General features: G+C 42.3%; 1 protein-coding gene across 1 annotated transcript in view; it reads left to right on the plus strand.

Moving 5' to 3' along the window:
* The first annotated feature begins 560 nt into the window (after nucleotides 1-560).
* The window catches only part of ANKFY1 (ankyrin repeat and FYVE domain containing 1), a 30,154-nt gene continuing 11,984 nt past the window's right edge, over nucleotides 561-18,730 (plus strand). Inside the window, exons 1-14 of the mRNA XM_034068718.1 lie at nucleotides 561-576; nucleotides 4,247-4,439; nucleotides 5,968-6,086; nucleotides 8,321-8,456; nucleotides 10,068-10,191; nucleotides 10,787-10,936; nucleotides 11,752-11,917; nucleotides 14,028-14,232; nucleotides 15,007-15,075; nucleotides 15,780-15,979; nucleotides 16,407-16,504; nucleotides 16,891-17,113; nucleotides 17,524-17,622; nucleotides 17,930-18,083. Of these exons, the coding sequence (XP_033924609.1) occupies nucleotides 567-576; nucleotides 4,247-4,439; nucleotides 5,968-6,086; nucleotides 8,321-8,456; nucleotides 10,068-10,191; nucleotides 10,787-10,936; nucleotides 11,752-11,917; nucleotides 14,028-14,232; nucleotides 15,007-15,075; nucleotides 15,780-15,979; nucleotides 16,407-16,504; nucleotides 16,891-17,113; nucleotides 17,524-17,622; nucleotides 17,930-18,083 (1,946 nt within the window). The 5' untranslated portion in view covers nucleotides 561-566. The remainder of the gene's footprint in view (nucleotides 577-4,246; nucleotides 4,440-5,967; nucleotides 6,087-8,320; nucleotides 8,457-10,067; nucleotides 10,192-10,786; nucleotides 10,937-11,751; nucleotides 11,918-14,027; nucleotides 14,233-15,006; nucleotides 15,076-15,779; nucleotides 15,980-16,406; nucleotides 16,505-16,890; nucleotides 17,114-17,523; nucleotides 17,623-17,929; nucleotides 18,084-18,730) is intronic.

An 18,730-nucleotide genomic window follows, 5' to 3' on the forward strand; every position in this document is an offset into this window, starting at 1 on the left:
GAACACGAGCTCCTTGCCGTTACTTTGCCACTGCCTGTCTCCACACTCAACCCCATTTTTACCCACTGGGCACAGATCCAGCTGACTCCGAACACAAGCAACACCCGCAGGAAATGAAGTAACGGCGATACAAGTTAATAGCTGTGCACTGAAGAGACCCCATCGGATCAAACCCCCACGTTGGTGCTTCCCATCAGCTTGTCCGGAGCAGGGCGAACGGCAGAAGGCCCAGGCTGTGTTTGGGATGTGCTAAATCGGTGTCCCCCCGTGCTGGACGCTCACAGCGTTCCGCTGCCATGCCGCTGTTCAACAGCAGCCATAGGGCACCAGCAGGACCCAGGGAGGGCAGAGAAGCCCCAGAGCGCCCGAGCAGTCGCGGGCCGCTTCCCTCACACGCAGGGCGGAGCCATGCCCGGCCCGAGGCGGGCGCAGCCGCGGTATAAAGACTGGGAGCCTGGCGAGGTGTGTGTGTGGGGCTGCGGCCGTGCTTAGTCTCGCGAGAGCTCCTGGTTCTGTGTGGAGGGACGGGCGGTGGCTCTCGCGAGAGCTGCGGCCCCGGACCCAACATGGCGGAAGGTGAGGGGGGGAGCCCCGGCGAGGGGCCGGGCGGGTACATGGGGAGCGCTGCCTGCCGGCGTGGGTTCGCCGCCCGCAGGGAACCGGACACAGCCCCCGAGTGGGGCTCCTGCTTCTCCCCTCGGCGACGGGCTCGGCTCTGCCCGCGGCGGGTGGGGCAGGCCGCCCTCTGGGTGAACGGGCAATGGTGAGGGGTGGTCCTGCGGGCTGACCCACCCTTGGGGTGGCGGTGGCTCTGGGCCGCTGTGGGGACCCCGCCGGCACATCCCGCTGGCATGGGGCGGTGGGACGGGGTGATGCTGCCGGGTTGAGGGGAGCTCGGCGGGGTGAGGAGAGCCGGTGGGCAGCCGCTTTCCTCAGCACAGGGCGGAGGGGCCGTGCTGCAGCTCCGGTCTCCTGCTGGCGGAGTCCTATTGTCAAATTCGAGCTCCGTGAGCCCTGCAGAACTCCGGGGCTGCTCGTGGTTTGCTTGGAGGCTATCAGTGACACCGTTTCAGTAAGGTGATGGGGTTTGAGAAGAACCCACTTGGATTTGTACAGTCCTACTCCTTTCTGCGAGACAGAAGCTTCCTCTTTTCCTTCCCAGAGGAAACTGAGTCGGCAAAATGAGCAGAAATGCCCCAAGTTACAAAGGAAATGAAGTCTCCCTCTTCCAGTCTCAAAGCACAGACTTTGGCTCAATTCTCAGACAGTAGTAGAGTTTTAAAACCACTTGTGGAAAATTAACTAGGATGGAGCAGATGCAAAGCTACAGGCTTGCATCAGCTGAGAGGATGCTGCAGTCCAGCTGGTTTAATACATCCGTAGAGCAATTCTTAACGTTTCATGTGCTGAAATACCACTGTTTCGTATTAAGCTGAACAGCCTCTTGGGCTTGGTTTTAAGCCTTGGTAACACGGTTCTGATGGGTGTTAGATGGCAAAGTTGTCTTCAGGTGATGAAACTGTTACCACTGAGATCCTGACTGGTCTGGTCAGGGTCCTGCTCTGCAGAGTGTGCCTGCATGTGATGCAAGTCCTGTTTCAGACATCTGTACTTAAAGGTTCTTCCCTAATTCAAGGAATTCTGTGATCTTTTGGCTAAAGAAAGTGCTAGACCAGTGAGTGATCCTGCATGAACAGTAGTAATAAACTGCAGTTGTAGTGATCTCCACTCAATTTCTTATGATGTCTGGGAGGAAGGGCTCATTTTGTCCTTTCCAATAAAGTTCTGTCTGCAGCAACACTTACTGCCTAGGTAAGAACAGATGATACTGGAGAGTCAGCTGAAAAGTGAAGGCTTATTAGGGGAGGGAGCTGGTCAGGCTTGTGGTCATTGCTCAGAAGCTGAGATTTTTCTCATGGAAGTGTTGTCTCTGTGTACAGAAGTGCTGAATTAGATCTACTGCAATTACAATATAGCTGCAAGTTGATTGAACAATTTATAAAGGCAGGAGCTGAGCTTGCTTTTGTAACTTCTGCAGGAGTGTTGTACCAGCAGTAGCAGAATACTAAGGTACGTGCAGAGGGCACTGGGTTAATGCTCGAGTCTAAAGCAGCAGGGTACTTTGCTGTAGTACTTTGGGATGGTTGTCAGGGTACAGATCAGAAGCGTGTTAAAATGAAGGGGAACAAGAAAGCTGTGACTTGTACAGGCTGGGGGAGATGAGGTCAGTGTGGAGCAGTGGAGGAGGAACCTGGCTTCAGGGGGAAAGGAAATATTTCAGAAAAATAGATTTCACTCAAGTACACTTCATAAATGTACAAAAATATGTCCATATTGCTCCAGTGACTGCTGCTGATGGGCAGTGTAATGTGCTCCACTAGATCCTCCCTTTAGTTGTTGGTACATGTTATCTGTCACCCCATTGCCTGTTGCCTCCCTACTTATCTCTTTGTTTTAGGTGTCTAGTTCATTTAAAATACTTTGTGTCTTCTGTTACAAGAAAAGTAGTCTTTTCTGAAGTCCTCTTTGAAGTCTTTGATATGGAATATAAACTTCTGCCGGATGCTAGACTATCTGCTGGAAAGCTGTTAACAAGCACTGCTTTGCTTTTCTTGTCCAGCCATGTGCTCTGTACCTGCACTGTGGGCTCAGAAAAGGAGTCACTTTGTGTGTGCCTCTCTTCTGAACACAGGCATCCTCCTCACTGATACATGTGGATTGATGCTTAGCCAGAGAGTGACTGGCTTGCTTTGTGCCTCCCCTGACACCTTTCTTATAAATCAGTTGGGAGGGAGCTGTTACTGAGCAGGCATGTCCTTCTGTTTCGAGGAACATGAAAACTGTGCTTATTTTCAGGTAGAAAGACCAGAGCAGAACTTTAAACTCTTTTTGAGGGGTGGAGTGATATTGGTAGCACAACTCTGAAATCATAGTATATTGATAGAACAAGGAAAGTATCCCAAAGGAGATAATATCTATTAACTTTTAAAGAATGAAACTAAATAAAGGCTGTTGAAGGAAGTACACAGCCAGGCCTGCTAAGTAGTATTAACTGAAGAGTAAAATAGGGTAAATTGCCTTCTGTTTATCCATTACAGTAGTTAAGTTAAAAGACCAATAAGGGAGCGTTTGCTGTGGCAGTCTACAGAGGAAAGACTAAGTGAGGCATTCTGTCTTCAGCTGAGCTGCAGCAGGATGCTCTGCAATGGGGACCTGTGTTGGAGCAAGGCCAAGGTCAGCTGTGCTGTCGAACTTCTCTACAGGGAGAAAACACTGGTTAATAGATCTCAGTTCTCATTGTTTGTAGTGCTGACATTTACTAAATATTTGAGGAAAAACTGTTGAACAGCGAATTCCTGGCTGGTGGGGAGTAACCTTGGAGGAGCTTTCACACTTAAAATCCTTGGTTAACTTCCAATTTTTTCCTCCCTGCCACCTCATTTTAGGACTGGTTTTAGATTTGTACTTTATTTGAAAAATCATCTGAATGATGAGGGAAATAATGAAGCACAGTGACTGATAGCTGCAGATAGTCTGTGCAGCTATCCATACGTAAGTATTCATAAGTTGGACTGATTTTAAACACCTGTTCCCTTCCAGCGGTGATTAGAGCTTTCTGATCTCTGCATAGTGATGTGCACTGCCTCTGATGGGAGGAATGTGTGTGTGCTACAATAAGTGGTCTTACCTATTTTTTGACTGACTTTTAACATCTGGATTGTGGGGATAGTCTGTTTGCTTTGGCCATTTCTTAAGGACTTTCTCCTAGGTGACAGTGTGAGGAGTTCTGAACAGGTCAGTTAAGTACTCTGAGGTAGATACAGTACGTCAGCAACTGTTCTAATGCTCACTTGTGGTTGATGCCTCAACAGTAAAGTCAAACAGCATCTTAACTAACTGAAAAAATTTATAAGAAGCAGAGTTAGTTCTCTGCCACACAATAATTCCAACAGTTGTAGTCTCTCATGTTTTTTGAAAGCTTATGGCATTCCTGATTGGGCAGGATGCAGGGAATTTCTTTGTAAGTGGCTGTGTTTGTAAGTTCATGTGTTTATGGCTAGCAGTGATATAAAATAAAAGGTTTAATACTGGGGGTGGGATGATCAATATAATTGATAATCATGGACACTGGAGTGTTCCATGATTAAGGTAGGCATGTAATGTCCTTGTAGGGTTAAGTTACCCTCAAGATGTAAAAGAAGGGTGTGCATGTTTCAGCTTGTAGTAACACTGTGTGCTTCTGCAGAGGAGGTGGCCAAGCTGGAAAAGCACCTGATGCTTCTCCGCCAGGAGTATGTAAAGCTGCAGAAGAAGCTAGTTGATACAGAAAGGAAATGCAATCTCCTGGCTGCTGAAGCTAACCAAGACAATGCCAGTGACACTTTCATCAGTCGACTTCTTGCCATTGTAGCTGAACTCTATCAACAGGAGCAGTACAGGTAAGAAATTCTATCCTGGGGAAAAGGGCATTACAGAAGCCTTTAACGTTATAGATTACAGTAGATGCTAGTCTTAAACAAGGAAAATTCTTTCTCTACTGCCTGGTATGAATAGTTTTCTCAGTTGCTGTTGGAAGAGCTTTCCAAGATCAGGAAGCAGAATAAATCCAATTCTTGAATCAAGAGCACCAAGTAGAATTTCATCTGAGCCTGACATTTGAGATGAGTTTAAAGAAAACTGACCATCTTCACCATCAACAGGAAAGCTTTTTTTGAACAGAGGTTACTTTAAACTGATCTATACCTAGTTGACATATTAATTACACAGTGTATCTCCTACCAGCTGCAAAACCCTCTTTTCTTAAAAGGACATCCTTGATAACAGTTCTGCACTCCTATTGTGTGTAAAGAAGCCTGATCAAATTGGATTATCTGCTTGTATGATGTAACAAATCTTAGTGATAGATGTGACTTAGTGGTATAAATGATACTGTATTTTTGAACCACAACACAAAATCAGATTTAATGGTTTCCTTTCCATAGGAACATTAAGGATCAGCGTTAGTACTCTAGATCCCTCAACTGAGCTAGTTTAGAGACCACAGTGACATCAGTTTCTTTTCTGTTACTGAAAAAAAACGTGACTACAGTAAAGGACTTCGGTTGTGTAAGGGGAAAATATATAGTTTTGGTGAAAGTTTCTTTCCCCTAACAACTCATAAGCTTGCCTGAGTAAAGTTCTGTGTCTGGTAAGAACTTACAGCATGCTGGGTAAAAAACTTCTTAGCATATGTCAGGAGAGTTGCTTCGCTTTATTTTTGTTCAGCCTCTGTGTTTTAGAGATACAGAATAGTGGTATAAAAGGACCTAGAAGTCATAAATTGAGAAAGGAAACAAATTCCAGTATGAGTTTTGTTAAGAAACATCTCTCTGTTGTGCTGTTGTTCATAGCAGTGCTTGCATTTAGCAAGTGACCTCGAAAAGTGCACCTACATGGTCAGAGCTGTGGGACTTTAAGCAGGGCAGGTACTTTCTAACTGCAGAGGGTAACCTGATGTTAAAGGGGTCAGGCTGAAATCAGCGCTCTTGACAGCTGGGCTTTTGGGAACTGGGGATTCTTGGAAGTCTGCCTTGTACTCAGAGTACTGTCAAACATGGTTTATTCTTTTGCTGGTCTTGCCCGAATCCGTTGGTGCTCAGCTGGTGGTATTAGAATGGACACTGCAACATATTTAACCTCAACATTGTTGGATTTTCTTATCTTCTTCAGCAGTTCCCTTGCAGTTTTTTCTGAAATGTTTAAAAGGCACAAAACCAAATGCTTTAATACTAATGATAGACACAAAGATAAGAATTGTCATTTGATGATGTATTCTGCTTAACCAAGTCAATGTGTTTTCATGTCTCAAACAACTTGAACCTAAATGTGGATACTGGGACATAGGTCCTGTGGGGATGCTGAATCTGTACATAACCAAGTAAAGGGCATGTCTATATTGTACCTGTATTTGCTTTTTTCTCTTATCAGTGATCTGAAGATAAAGGTTGGGGACAAACACATCAGTGCTCACAAATTTGTCTTGGCGGCACGCAGTGACACGTGGAGTCTTGCCAACCTTGCCTCAACAGAGGAGCTGGATCTGTCAGGTCAGTCATTGCTTAGATCCTTCAGTTGCCTTTAGGATGCCAGTCGGGAAAAGGTTACTTATGTACCTTTCAGACTACTACTGTCCCCAAAACATGGAGCTTAATCCATGAACGATGTTGCTCCATCTCTGTAACATGCTAGTACTCTTGTTAATTTGGTGCTAGTGCTAGTTAAATCAGTAACCTACCTTCTCTCTCTTTAATGAACTGGGGTTGAGAATGGAGGCCTGTTTGTCTTTATTCTAGAGTCCACTAAACATTGTGAAAACCCAGTCTATATGAAGAGCTTGACTTTTTCCTTTCTAAGGACAGGGCTTTTTGAGATAGTGTGCATAATTTCTCTTAAAGTGTCATGGAAATGCCTTGCTTCTGGTTAACACAGTAGGAAAGGAGTACAAATGCTGATGTGTGGTTAAAGAGGCACTTTGATACCTTTGCAAAATGGATGAGGAAGAGAAGTTTTCTACCAGACAGTCTTCAACAAGACTGATTTGTTCTGCTGTAGCTGTTTCTTGTATATACTTCAGCTGGTCAGTGTTTCTGCAGATTTAACCTCATGACAGGCTTTTCTGTACTTAACAGGATAGAAGAGTCTTATACAATTAATTTGTGAGCAGTAAAACCAGATGTGAAGCTAAGCAGGTTTGCTGGCTGGCATGTTGAATATTAAGTATTGTTTTCACTTTCTGCACTTAATCTTATGAATCCTAAGTGCAGACAAACTGGAAAAAAGCAGGTCATAGCAAGGTAGTTTTGTGAGACAGCATAGGCTTTCTTGCAGAAGGATTTATGGATCTTTGTGCAGGCCCAGGAGAAGAGATGCCAAGGAGTGCTGTGCTAACAGATGATTGCCAAAAAGCTCTTATGTTAATTCTTATTTTGTTGCAAGCGGCAGTCCATAGCACTTCTAGCTCCAGCTGATCTGTAAATCTCAGATGTAACTGCAGTCTTGCATGTTTAACAATGCACTTACTGTTATAGAATGATGCTTAAGGTGCTTTATAAGTGCTAATAAATGATACTTTCACTGTGTAAAATGGATTTTTTTAGTAGAATTTGATAAATAGCACAAGGATTAGGTTATGAAGTAGTTGTAGCAAGCAACATGCTGTTCCTTAAAGATTGTCATGATTTTCTTAAGAGGTTCTCTTAACAACTTGCAAGCTATGATTGTCTGAATCCTAACTTCAGAATACAGGCAGCATTTAAAATTGAGTGGGTTTAGATTTCATGTAATCTGCAGAATTTTCCCCCTTTAAGAAGAGCAGGAAGAGGTGAACACAGGTCCTCTTGCTGGGAGGGAGAAAATGAACTGTTATCTCTGGCAAGGCAGAGCTAGTATTACATCTAGTGGGTTTGCTGATCAGGTTTGACAAAAGATAAATTTGCCTTACTGAAATCTCCTGGAAAGGAGATGTGTTAGAATGGATATTCCTGTCTTTAAACATGTATGGTTTTGATTTTAAAACAAAGAAAACCAGTTTAAGGGACTCACAATACTTTTCTAAATGTATGATATGTTTTGTTGTAATTAGTCTGATCTGATGTTGTGGAGTAATCCTCTCCTACACCCTTGTAAATAGGATTGTCACTATACTTCTGGTAAGTTTCCTGACCACGGGGCTTGCCTGTCTTTGTGTCCTATGGTGTAGGTTTTTTCTGCTGTGTAAAAAAGCTTGTGATGAGTGTTGCGAACACCTAAAATCTAACCAGCTTCTGACACTGGCACTTCTACGTCTTTCCTAGAAATGGTTCCTAGCATTTCTAAGTACTTTGTAGTCATTACCAAGGTGTAAGTATCTTTATTGGAATGCAGTAGTTCATAACAGAAGTTTATAATAGAAGAGGGAGGATTCTTAAATTGAAAAGGGCATTTGTGCTTGCTGAATATAGATGTGGATTTAGCCATACATGAGAGGCCAAAGACTTTAAAGGGGCATCACTGGTCCCGAATTCTGCAATATTTGTGTAGCAGGTAGGAGATGTTGCAGGGCTCCCTGCATTCTGCACAGGGTTCCAGTGGAAAAATGGTTTTCCTGCTTGGTGCCAGCATTGTTCTTAGTTTCAACTTCTGACCAGTTTTGACATTTTGATTAAACTAAAGTAGTACTGTTTCATCAAGACTGTCTCTTTTTCATGGTAGCTGTGACTTTAGCGGTCAGAGGAATAGCAACTACTTGAATAGGGGATTGTTCCTTGGGTGTTTTATTAATCCCTATTGCTCCCTGTAGCAGATGCTGACCCAGAGGTAACCATGGCAATGCTGCGGTGGATCTACACAGATGAACTGGAGCTAAGAGAAGATGATATCTTCTTGACAGAGCTCATGAAACTAGCAAATAAATTTCAGCTCCAGCTGCTTAGGGAAAGGTGAGTCTTGGTAAATACAGTGAATCTTCTTGAACTCTTCAACCTTGTTTGACTGGAAAGAAGATGATAGCTGCTGGCAGTTGGATAAAATCCTGCTTTTTCAGAGTCTTGAGGTTTCAGTAATACAGCATGACATTGAGCTTGCCATGGGAAATGCAGCCTTGCGCTACAGTTAAACTGTAGCAGTTTTTCTCATGGCTTATGTGTTTATTTTCTAGTTCCTCTCCCAATCAAACTAATAACCCTCATTTGGCATTAAGAGAAAGCAGAGATCAGTGTATTAGTAACAAGCTCTGGAGAGTTGCAGGAAAGGCACTGTTGAAGAGAATGCTAAGAAGAGCCAATAGCAAGTGGCTTGCAATAGTAAAATACTACAGGTGAAAAATAAACTTGAATAGCAGTTCTGTGCATCTTGGTGGCAACTTTTCTTCATAAAGATGGTTAACATAACAGTACAGTGCTTTGGCATTTTGAAGAGAGAATGATTACAGGATTCTAATAGGGTCTGTCTTGTTATCTTGAATGTACAGAGTGTTCTGAATAACTACTTCTAGTTAGTAAGAGGCCTGAATGTACAAACTGAAACCTGAAGTTCCATACAGCTTCAAAGCCTTGAGTTTAGTCAAAGATAAAGTACCCTTTGCTATAATAATGCTTTGCCCGAGGGATGTCTGGGGCTGTAGCAGTACATGGCGCTCATAATCTATGATGTAAGTGTGATTCAACATGAAGCAAGGTAAATCGCTGTCAGTTGACATCTGTAAGGCCAATGCTAAAACTGCCTTCAGGTTTTGTACAAGCCTAAAACTGTCTTCATGCAGTACCACTGAAACATTCCTCAGCTGTTGTCTGGTCATGGTAGTCTAGTGCCAGGTCCACGGCACTGTGCAGTATGCTATTAGTAATTGCCTTTGTAGGTATTAAATCACTTAGGTTGGAAAAGATTGTCAAATCCAGCTATTAACCCAGCACTGCCAAGTCCATCATTTCCTCTTGTCCAGTCACTTGTTACTTGGAAGAAGAGAGGGACCCACCTTGTTACAGCCTCCTTCCAGGTAGCTGTGGGGAGTGAGGAGGTCTCCTCCAAACCTCCTTTTCTCTAGGGTAAACAACCCTAATTCCTTCAGCTGCTTTTCACAAGATTTGTGCTCCAGACTCTTCACCAGCTTTGTTGGTGTTCTTTAGACCTGCTCCAGCACCTCAATGTCTGTCTTGGAGTGAGGAGCCCAAAACTGAATACAGTATTTGAGGAGCTGGGTATAGGGGACAATTACTGCCCTAGTCCAGCTGGCCACACTGTTGCTGATCCAAGCCAGAATGCTGTTGGCTGCCTTTGCCACCTGGTATGCTGCTGGCTTCTGTTCACCCCCAGCCTATCAACCAGCAACCCTGGCCATGCTTTCTGACAAGACAGAGCCAGCTGGCAAGCTATCTTACAAGGCTGCTGATTACAGTATGCTCATGCTGCTTAGCCTTCTACTAAACCAAGGTCAAGCCATTTTCTAGTAGCATTTAAGGAAAAAAGACTATAGTACCCTGTTACAGCATGGGAGAGTGATTACAGTAAAACTGTTTCCCGATAACTGAGTTCTGGCTTTCCTATTTCAACAGATGTGAAAAAGGAGTTATGTCACTTGTTAATGTCAGGAACTGCATTCGTTTCTATCAGACTGCTGAGGAGCTGAATGCTGGCACTCTGCTCAACTATTGTGCTGAGATAATTGCCAGTCACTGGGTAAGTACTGTCAGAAGGAAACAAGAGAAGAAGTGCTTACAGAGTATAAGAACTTAACCAGTAGAATTTTGCATAACTTGCTGTACTGTTGCAGGTGTATTTTTTGGTATGCTAGTATTCAAGCATTCCAGTTAGGGTGGGGATTGCTTGATTCCTGATAATAGATCACCTTAGTCACTGAAAGTTATGCTGACCTTTACAGGTTTGCAAGGAGCAACAGTGTTGGTAAAAAGCTGTCAAATGTACCTGCCTTTGCTTCTGTTGTGAGCCAAGGAGCTGCTTCTGAGGCAGGAGTGACTTTTCCCTTCTGTCTTGTTTATAACACGTGCTTTTGACACTGGATGTTGTTTGTCATCTATATTAGGAAAAAAGGGAAGAAAAAAAGTCGCAAACAGACCTTGAAACTAAAATATAAGATGTAAAACTTCTGAGTGTTTCTTCCTAGTCTTAAAAGGGCTATCTTGGATTGTTCCTGCTGCTTGTGATGTTGTTAAAATGGAGCTTTTAACTGGTTTTGTAAATGCCATAATTACTGTGCAGTACTTTGTTTCTAAAGAAAACAGGAGTATTGCTTACCCTGTTTTATTGCTTCTAGGATGACTTGCGTAAAGAAGACTTCAGCAGCATGAGTGCTCAATTATTGTATAAAATGTTCAAGTCCAAGACAGAATATCCTTTGCATAAGGCTATTAAAGTTGAGAGAGAAGATGTAGTCTTTTTGTATCTTATTGAAATGGATTCACAGGTACAGTGAGACTGACTTGACCTATCTTCTGGAATTTGGTGTTTCATATAACTACTTTCTAACTGCCTGAACCTTGTTGGATTTTTGTGGCTAATTCCTATTTGCATGATTATCATTGCCATAGCTACTTCTGTGTTTGTTATGGGGGATAGTAGTGAAGGCTCCATAAAGGCTTAATTCAGAAGTGAGTTGTAACACGAGTTTTAAAACATCTTGCATGCAACAGATTATGTCTAATAAAATCGAGTACCTGATGTGATGCACATTGGAAGCTGACTGGTACAATAGTCAACTTTGCTGCTTCATGGCAGTTCAGTAAGCATCATTTCTTTGTACAAATGCTTTTCTTCTGTTGGATGCTTGAGGTAACATCTCTTTGTTCTGATCAGATGAACACTAGCAGGTAAGTTGACCCCTAGCAAGGAAAAATTATTTAAGTATTATTCAATTAGTCCTTTGATGCCTTAAATCCTAATCCAGTTGGGATTTGAAGTCTCTTAAAGGAATGATTGAATAATTCTTCCTAGTATTATGTTGAGGAAGATCTCTAGGTGGCATCTTTTAAGACCATAGTAGCCTTGCTTTGTGTGAGTTAAGGCTTGTAGACAGAACTTGGTTTTCTCATTCAGCACCATCTTATGTGGTGATGCTGCTGTGATGGTTTTCCTATGTAAGATGCACTTAGCTAAAGACACCACAGCATTTTGCATTAGAGACGAAGGTCTGACATCATGGTATTTTTAACAGCCTGTTAAAGTATTTTGTTGGGCTGGTGAACATACATCTGATTTCAGTTGACTGAATTTGTGTTGTAGCTTCCTGGGAAGCTCAATGAATTGGATCATAATGGAGATCTTGCTTTGGATCTGGCCCTTGCCCAGAGATTGGAGAGTATTGCAACTACACTGGTCAACTACAAGGCTGACGTAGATAGGGCAGACAAGAGTGGCTGGAGTCTATTACATAAAGCCATCCAAAGAGGTAAGTTAATAGTATATGAAGCCTTGTAACTTGGCAGTTGTTCCCAGTGTGAAATACGTATTCCAAAGTCTAGTCCTGTTTCACTTTAGTAGTCATTGCAGTTAGAAAATTGTCAAGGGTGAACTTTGTCCTGTTTCTTGCTTTGAACTTAAAACCAAACAAACAGTTATTTGGTATCTTGAAAGCCAGCCTGCTGGCTGGAGAACGAAACTGACACTACATGACATCCAAAGCAATCTAGTAGAGTATGGTGTGCCAAAGGAAGAAAGGTAGTGAGTGTTCTGATTTGACAACACAATGTCTTTCTGCTAAATGGTTGAATGAAGCATGACAGCCTAGTCACAAATCAAGATGATTCTATGAAGCCTTTTTCTAGACCTTGGTTGAATTGCAGCATATGTTTCTTTCTGATTATGGTTAAGAGCAAGGGTTCTTGCTACTGAACAGCAGTTTTAGGGGAAGAAAAATGACTGGAAGAAGAGGAGGAGCAGGTAGAGATGCTTCTATGTCAAACTGAGTATCTTCAAAGCTCTAGTGAATAGTAGCATAGTTACTGGAGTGGAGTCTGAATACAGCTACATGATTATCTTGAGCTGTTCTCCACATTGGAATGGAGAATGCATCATCTTGGGAGAACTGGAGCACAGTAGGACCTGGTTGCCACTACCACAGTACTCTGAAGGCTTTAGAGAAGCAGCATCTTGAGACTGTGGCCAAAGTCTGGTAAAAATCCATAGTGAACACCTCGTGCTATTAGTTGCCTACACCGATACTTTTGGCAGCTCTGTTCTGGAAAGCCAAGCGCAGCAGGAACCTGAGCTGTGACTGGACCTCATGGGTGTCATACTGCTACAAATGAAAAACACAAGTTTTGTTTGTTTAGCAAGCTGTTTTGGACTGTTGGAAATAGTTTAAGTGTTGTGAGCTCGACACACAGCTCCCAACTTCTTTCTTTAATCTCCTACGTATCTAAACAGGGTAATGCTGGTGTCTGATCCTGTGAATGAAACTGCAGCAGCAGTAGGAGACCTTCTAGGCATAGGTCAGTGTTGTGATTGCTGCAGCCCTCTGAAGCACCAGAGATTTCAGCAGGCTGCTCTTCATACTTAATACTAGTATTTGTCTTTAGTTCTGTCTGCTTTCAGTGTAAGCTAGAGCTCTGAGAATGAATGCTTGCTTTTCAGTAACCAAAGCTTCAGTGAATTAATCACTGTTAACAATCACATGTTCTGGAAATGGAGCTAAAGCAAGTTGTCTGAACTTGCCACATGATTCTCATTACTTATCAGTGGAGAGTGGGGGGATGTCAGATATGAAGTCCAGGAAATGGGATTTTGGTTTTTGCTGACAGCAATAATATAGCAACCTGTATTGTTCAAACAGGGGAACAATCTTCTTTGTTCTCCAGTCTTGCATTCAGGACAAGCAACTTGCGAATATGTCTATTCAAAGTAATCTTTGGATTAAGGGGAATTAGTATTATCCTGAAGGGATTCTCTGCATCTGTGCTCTGTGTACTGAAGTGGTGATAAGTTCTGACTTCTGAGCTCTCTAGAGGGAGTTCTTAGGATTGCTGTGCATGGTGCATCTGAACTTTTGAAGCCTTTATCCTATATATAACAGGGCCTAAACTCTCAGGAGCAAAGGCTGTGTTACTGCTTGTTTGTGTAGCAAGACTGAACAGATGATGACTAACTTCAACTACACACTTATGACTGGTGCTCTGGAATAGTAACTTCTGATCAAAAGCTACTTGTATGTTTAGTCTCACAGTTAGTCCAACTGTGCATTAAAGCAGCAGTGGATTTATTGTGATAGAGGGACTAGCAAACCCGGTATCACTGTAACAAGTAAACTGGTGTGTGAACTTTAATCACATGTAACCTCTGTGCAAACCCCTTTTTCCAAGGGGTTGTTATGAAATATTTTAATCCTGACTTTGCAGGGTAGTGCTCTTGAAGTTACCTATTGCTAAAGCATTCTAAGAGCAGATACTTGTATTGAAATAACTGTATGTTACAAAGGAAATCACATGTATCCATTTTCTGCACTTGTAGAGGGGATATATGAAGTATATATCCATAAATAACCTTGTTTTGTTTCACAAAAGGTGATAAATTTGCTGCAAACTTTCTCATTAAAAATGGTGCCCGTGTGAATGCTGCTACACTGGGAGACCAGGAGACTCCTCTGCACCTTGTGGCCTCGTACAGCCCCAAGAAGCATTTGCCAGATGTCATGGCAGAGATGGCACAGATAGCAGAGTCCCTCCTACAGGCAGGAGCCAACCCAAATATGCAGGACAGCAAAGGAAGGTAAATACTGGGTGAAGTCTGCTACCAGTTTAACAGATCACACTGTAGTGATTAGGTACAGCTTGCCAAGAACTTGCTCAGGTCTGCCAGCAATGCACCGGGGATACTAGAAGCAGGAAAGGTCACTTTGTTAATACAGTTTGAGACCTGTGGGTAGCACTCAAAGCAGAAAGCTGTGCAGACTGCATGGTACCCTGTCATGACCAATTAAATGTAGCCAGCAGTAGAAAGCTGGGATGAGTTGATTGTGTTAGAACACATGGCACACAATTACTTTGCCTTTATTGAATCACTGAACAGTAAAGCAAGCTAACTGATATGACAAGTAGTATTTCTGAAAAGTACTTCTCTTTGAAGCTGTCAGTGAAACTGAAATGATCTCAAAGAGCCATCTGCAGCATGTTTATCTGGAGTGCTGGGCCTGTAAAATGCTTTACAGGTCAGGTTGGGCTGGCAAAGAAGTACATTAAACTAGTACTTAGGTTGATACACTGTCTCCTATTCTTAGACTAGATCTCAATTCTGATAGGCCAAGCTCTTCTGCTTTTTCCTTGAAGGTTAGCTGTTACATTAAAGAGTTGTTTCTACTACATTACTTGGAATTATATCCACTAAAAGGGTAAAATTGCTCTTTCTTTCAAGATGTGCTTGTGCCCTTCTGAAAGGAGAGACAAAAGTTAACCCCATAAATGTGTAGGGGCATGTTGGTGACCATGGCCAAAATCTTAGTGTCTGTCTTAGTACTAATGTAACTGTACTTTGCTCCAATTACAGGACCCCATTACATGTGTCAATTGTGGTCAGGAATGAACCTGTATTCAGTCAGCTTCTCCAGTGCAAGCAGTAAGTCTCACCTAAATGTAAAATACACTGAGGTTATCTGGTACAGTGAAGATACGCAGACTGGTTTAACAACTCTTCTGTACCTTTTTGCCACATACAATAAGGCTAACGATCAGCTTGGGATGTGAAAGTGGAAAGGCTTTATATAATAAGAAGCCTGATGCCAAGTAAGTTTGTGCCCTACTGTAAAGAGGAAGCAAACTGCATCTCTGTTTCAAAGAGGGATTGGTGAAACAATTTAGCAATAACTTCATTTGTAGTGGATTTAAAGGGAGTGATAAGACTCTTAAAATGTGTGAATATGTTCTTGAGTTCAACTTGGTTTCTGCTTAAAGCTAATACAAGTGACTTCTTAGGGTGATGAAGTTTATACATTTTACTCAGTTTCTTTGTAGCTGAATTTGCAGTTGTACACAGTTCACTCAAACATGAGAGGATTTGCAGGAGCCCAGATGTACCAGGGCCATGCTTCTCCTAGGAGCAATGAGCTTGAATGCGGTAGTTACTGTAAGGTGTCTAGCTTGTTTCAGAGTTGTCACAAACTGTCTGAAGTAACTGGAGCTACAGTAGGCTTCTTGGCAAGCAGAAGTTGTCACTGAGGTATTAGATTAGCTACTACAGCTGTTCAGACACTTGAAACTTAAGCTGCACTGAGGAACCACTTTTTAAGGTATAAACTGGGGAACCTTAATTCTTATTTTTAGACTAGACTTGGAGCTGAAGGACCATGAAGGAAGCACAGCTCTGTGGCTTGCAGTTCAGTATATCACTGTATCGTCTGATCAGTCTGTAAACCCTTTTGAGGATGCCCCTGTTGTAAATGGAACCTCATTTGATGAGAACAGTTTTGCAGCAAGGTTGATCCAGCGAGGCAGCAATACAGATGCTCCAGACACAGTAACAGGTAAAACAGAGGTTTGTATTTCTGTGTAGGTGGAAGACTTGTAAGTTAATTGTTAAATGCTAAATGCACTCTGAGGAGCTGAGTGAGGTTTCAGCAGTACTTGCTGCATAACAAATGGTAGGTTGTAGTAGCTTTACCCAGAGCTGGAACACAGACAGTCTGAAGCTGAGCTTGACATACAGGAAGTGACACAAAACCTGGACTCCTTGCCAGATCCTAATATCCTCTTTACAGTTTCAGAAGATGTAATTGCTGAATGTAGTGCTTGTGACAGGCCAGCATTGCAGGGGGACTATTAGTAGGTAGGATTTTCCTTGTTGGCTTCAAATTTGATGTTCTGTGGTAGTAGGGAAGGTGTTAGCAAACTTGTTAGCGTCAAAGTGTGGTTGGAATAGCACTTCAAACAGTGTTTATGGTTTTTCTTTAGGAAACTGCTTGCTTCAGAGGGCAGCTGGTGCTGGAAACGAGGCAGCTTCTCTCTTCCTCGCAACTCATGGAGCAAAAGTCAATCACCAAAACAAAAGGGTAAAAGCAGAAACTAATAGACTAGTCTGAGCTTCCTGATTTCCCTTCAGAACTAAGCAGAGATCTCTTACTGCTAACTAGCTTAAAACAAATTGGAATGCTTGCTGAGCCTTTTGCATGTTTTCAGATATTTACTAGTGATCAGACAGCTGTTGCATTCTCCTGGCACTGTTCTTGCAGCATCTCCAGTTGTTAACTGCTTTTAACAGCGCTTGTTGTAAGTTCTATATGTAGGCTAAGTCTTGTTTGAAAGTCCTAAGGAGCTTCAGCTGCCAGGATTTAAGCTCTTTACACCAATTCTTGTGGCCATAGTAGTTTAAAATCTACTTCGCTTTATGTCTCAAGCTGTTAACCTAGTTGAAAATAATAAACCGTGTTTATTAAAGGGAGAAACACCACTGCATACAGCCTGTAGGCATGGCCTAGCAAACCTGACAGCAGAACTTCTGCAACAAGGAGCCAATCCAAACATTCAAACATCAGAAGCAATGCTTGGTCAGAAGGATGCCTCTTCTCCAACAGCAGAGAATGTTTATCTACAAACTCCCCTTCACATGGCTATTGCTTACAATCACCCAGATGTGGTGTCTGTCATCCTGGAACAAAAAGGTAGGTTTTTTCTGGTTCAGGCTGTAGTGGATCAGTTGTCAGGATGGGATCTAAACTGTGTTTTGACAAATTCCTAATAAAGAATGTCTTCCTTTAAACATTAAGTAGGACAATTAATATGATTACCTAAACGTAATCTTAAACTCAAACCATCTGCTTATTGAGACTAGAAAATTAACTTGTCCATTAATCTTTCCAAATTCTTCTTTGCATTTGGTTCAGGTAAGTGCTGGAATCAGAAACAGGTAAAGGTGTATTTCTGTGGCAAAACTTCTGCCTCCCTCAACTCTTTCAGGAAGAGGATGTTGCATAGAATAATGCTAGTATTACAGTAGAGTGGAGACTGGAGTACAATGATCTAATTCCTTTATGCTTTGTTTTTTTGTTTGTTTGTTTGTTTTTTTCTGTAGCTAATGCTCTTCATGCTACCAACAACTTGCAAATTATTCCTGACTTTAGTTTAAAGGACTCGAGAGACCAGACTGTGCTGGGATTGGCTCTTTGGACAGGTATGTGCCTTGAAACCAAGATGATATTGAAGCTATAATGTGTTCCACTGTGAGCTCCTTGGTAGTTTTTTTGTATACCACACCATATCTTGTGTCTTCCAGCAAGACAAAAAGTACTTAGTAATCAATAATCAATGTCTATAAATGAATATTCAAGTTAGGAAGCTTCATGAATTGGTTTCGCCTATGGATTCATTGTATCTCTTGCTGTGTTACTGGAAGCTGAAAGACTGAAGCTTTAGTAATCTTCAGTGTCTCTATTTTATTGGAACTAAAGGTAAAATACTAACAAGCTGTAACTCTTTAGGCATGCACACAATAGCAGCCCAGCTGCTTGGATCTGGGGCATCCATTAATGACACAATGTCAGATGGACAGACTCTACTACATATGGCAATACAGAGACAAGACAGCAAGAGTGCGCTCTTTCTGCTGGAACATCAGGCAGATATAAATGTCAGGTGAGATCTTAACTGGCTATGTGTTTAGGAGCTGGTAGTGATGACTGTCTTTACATAATGGCTTGAAGTTGTTTTCCAATCATGATTTGCACATAGTTACGCATTTGGTGAGGGTTTTTCTTATGGCAACAGTTATGGCTGAGGGATTACACATGTGAAATGGGAGATATAGATATATATATATATGTATAGCTCTGTAGCTCAGTACCTTATATTCAGGCTACAGAGGGAGGTGTCACTTAACTCTAGGTAGAACAGAATCCTCTGTTACAGACTTCTAAGTCCTAGAGAGATGATGCTGAACTTTAGCCTCATCTGTTTGCTGGCTTGCTGGAACTGTGTTTCCTACCATCTAAACTAATCAATCAGATGTAGCTCTAGCAGCAAGATTCCAGTAGAACTTGCCTCCAGAGTATGGACTAGACAAGATATTAGACTTAACAAAACAGTTATCTTCTTATGTGACTGATAGGCTGTCTTTTGCATTTGGCAAGCTATACTGTGCTGGTGTCAGGGGCACAAAGTGCCTAATAATGCTGTTATAACTGCAGCTCTTTAACAGTTGTTACTTGACTGTTGCTTGGGTGTTACTGCAATGCATAGCTGTTTGCTTCTGGGCAGTGGACTTGCTCTGAAGGAACTCTTAT

Source organism: Melopsittacus undulatus, chromosome 13 (genome assembly GCF_012275295.1).
Source record: "Melopsittacus undulatus isolate bMelUnd1 chromosome 13, bMelUnd1.mat.Z, whole genome shotgun sequence".
NCBI classification, from domain to species: Eukaryota; Metazoa; Chordata; class Aves; order Psittaciformes; family Psittaculidae; genus Melopsittacus; species Melopsittacus undulatus.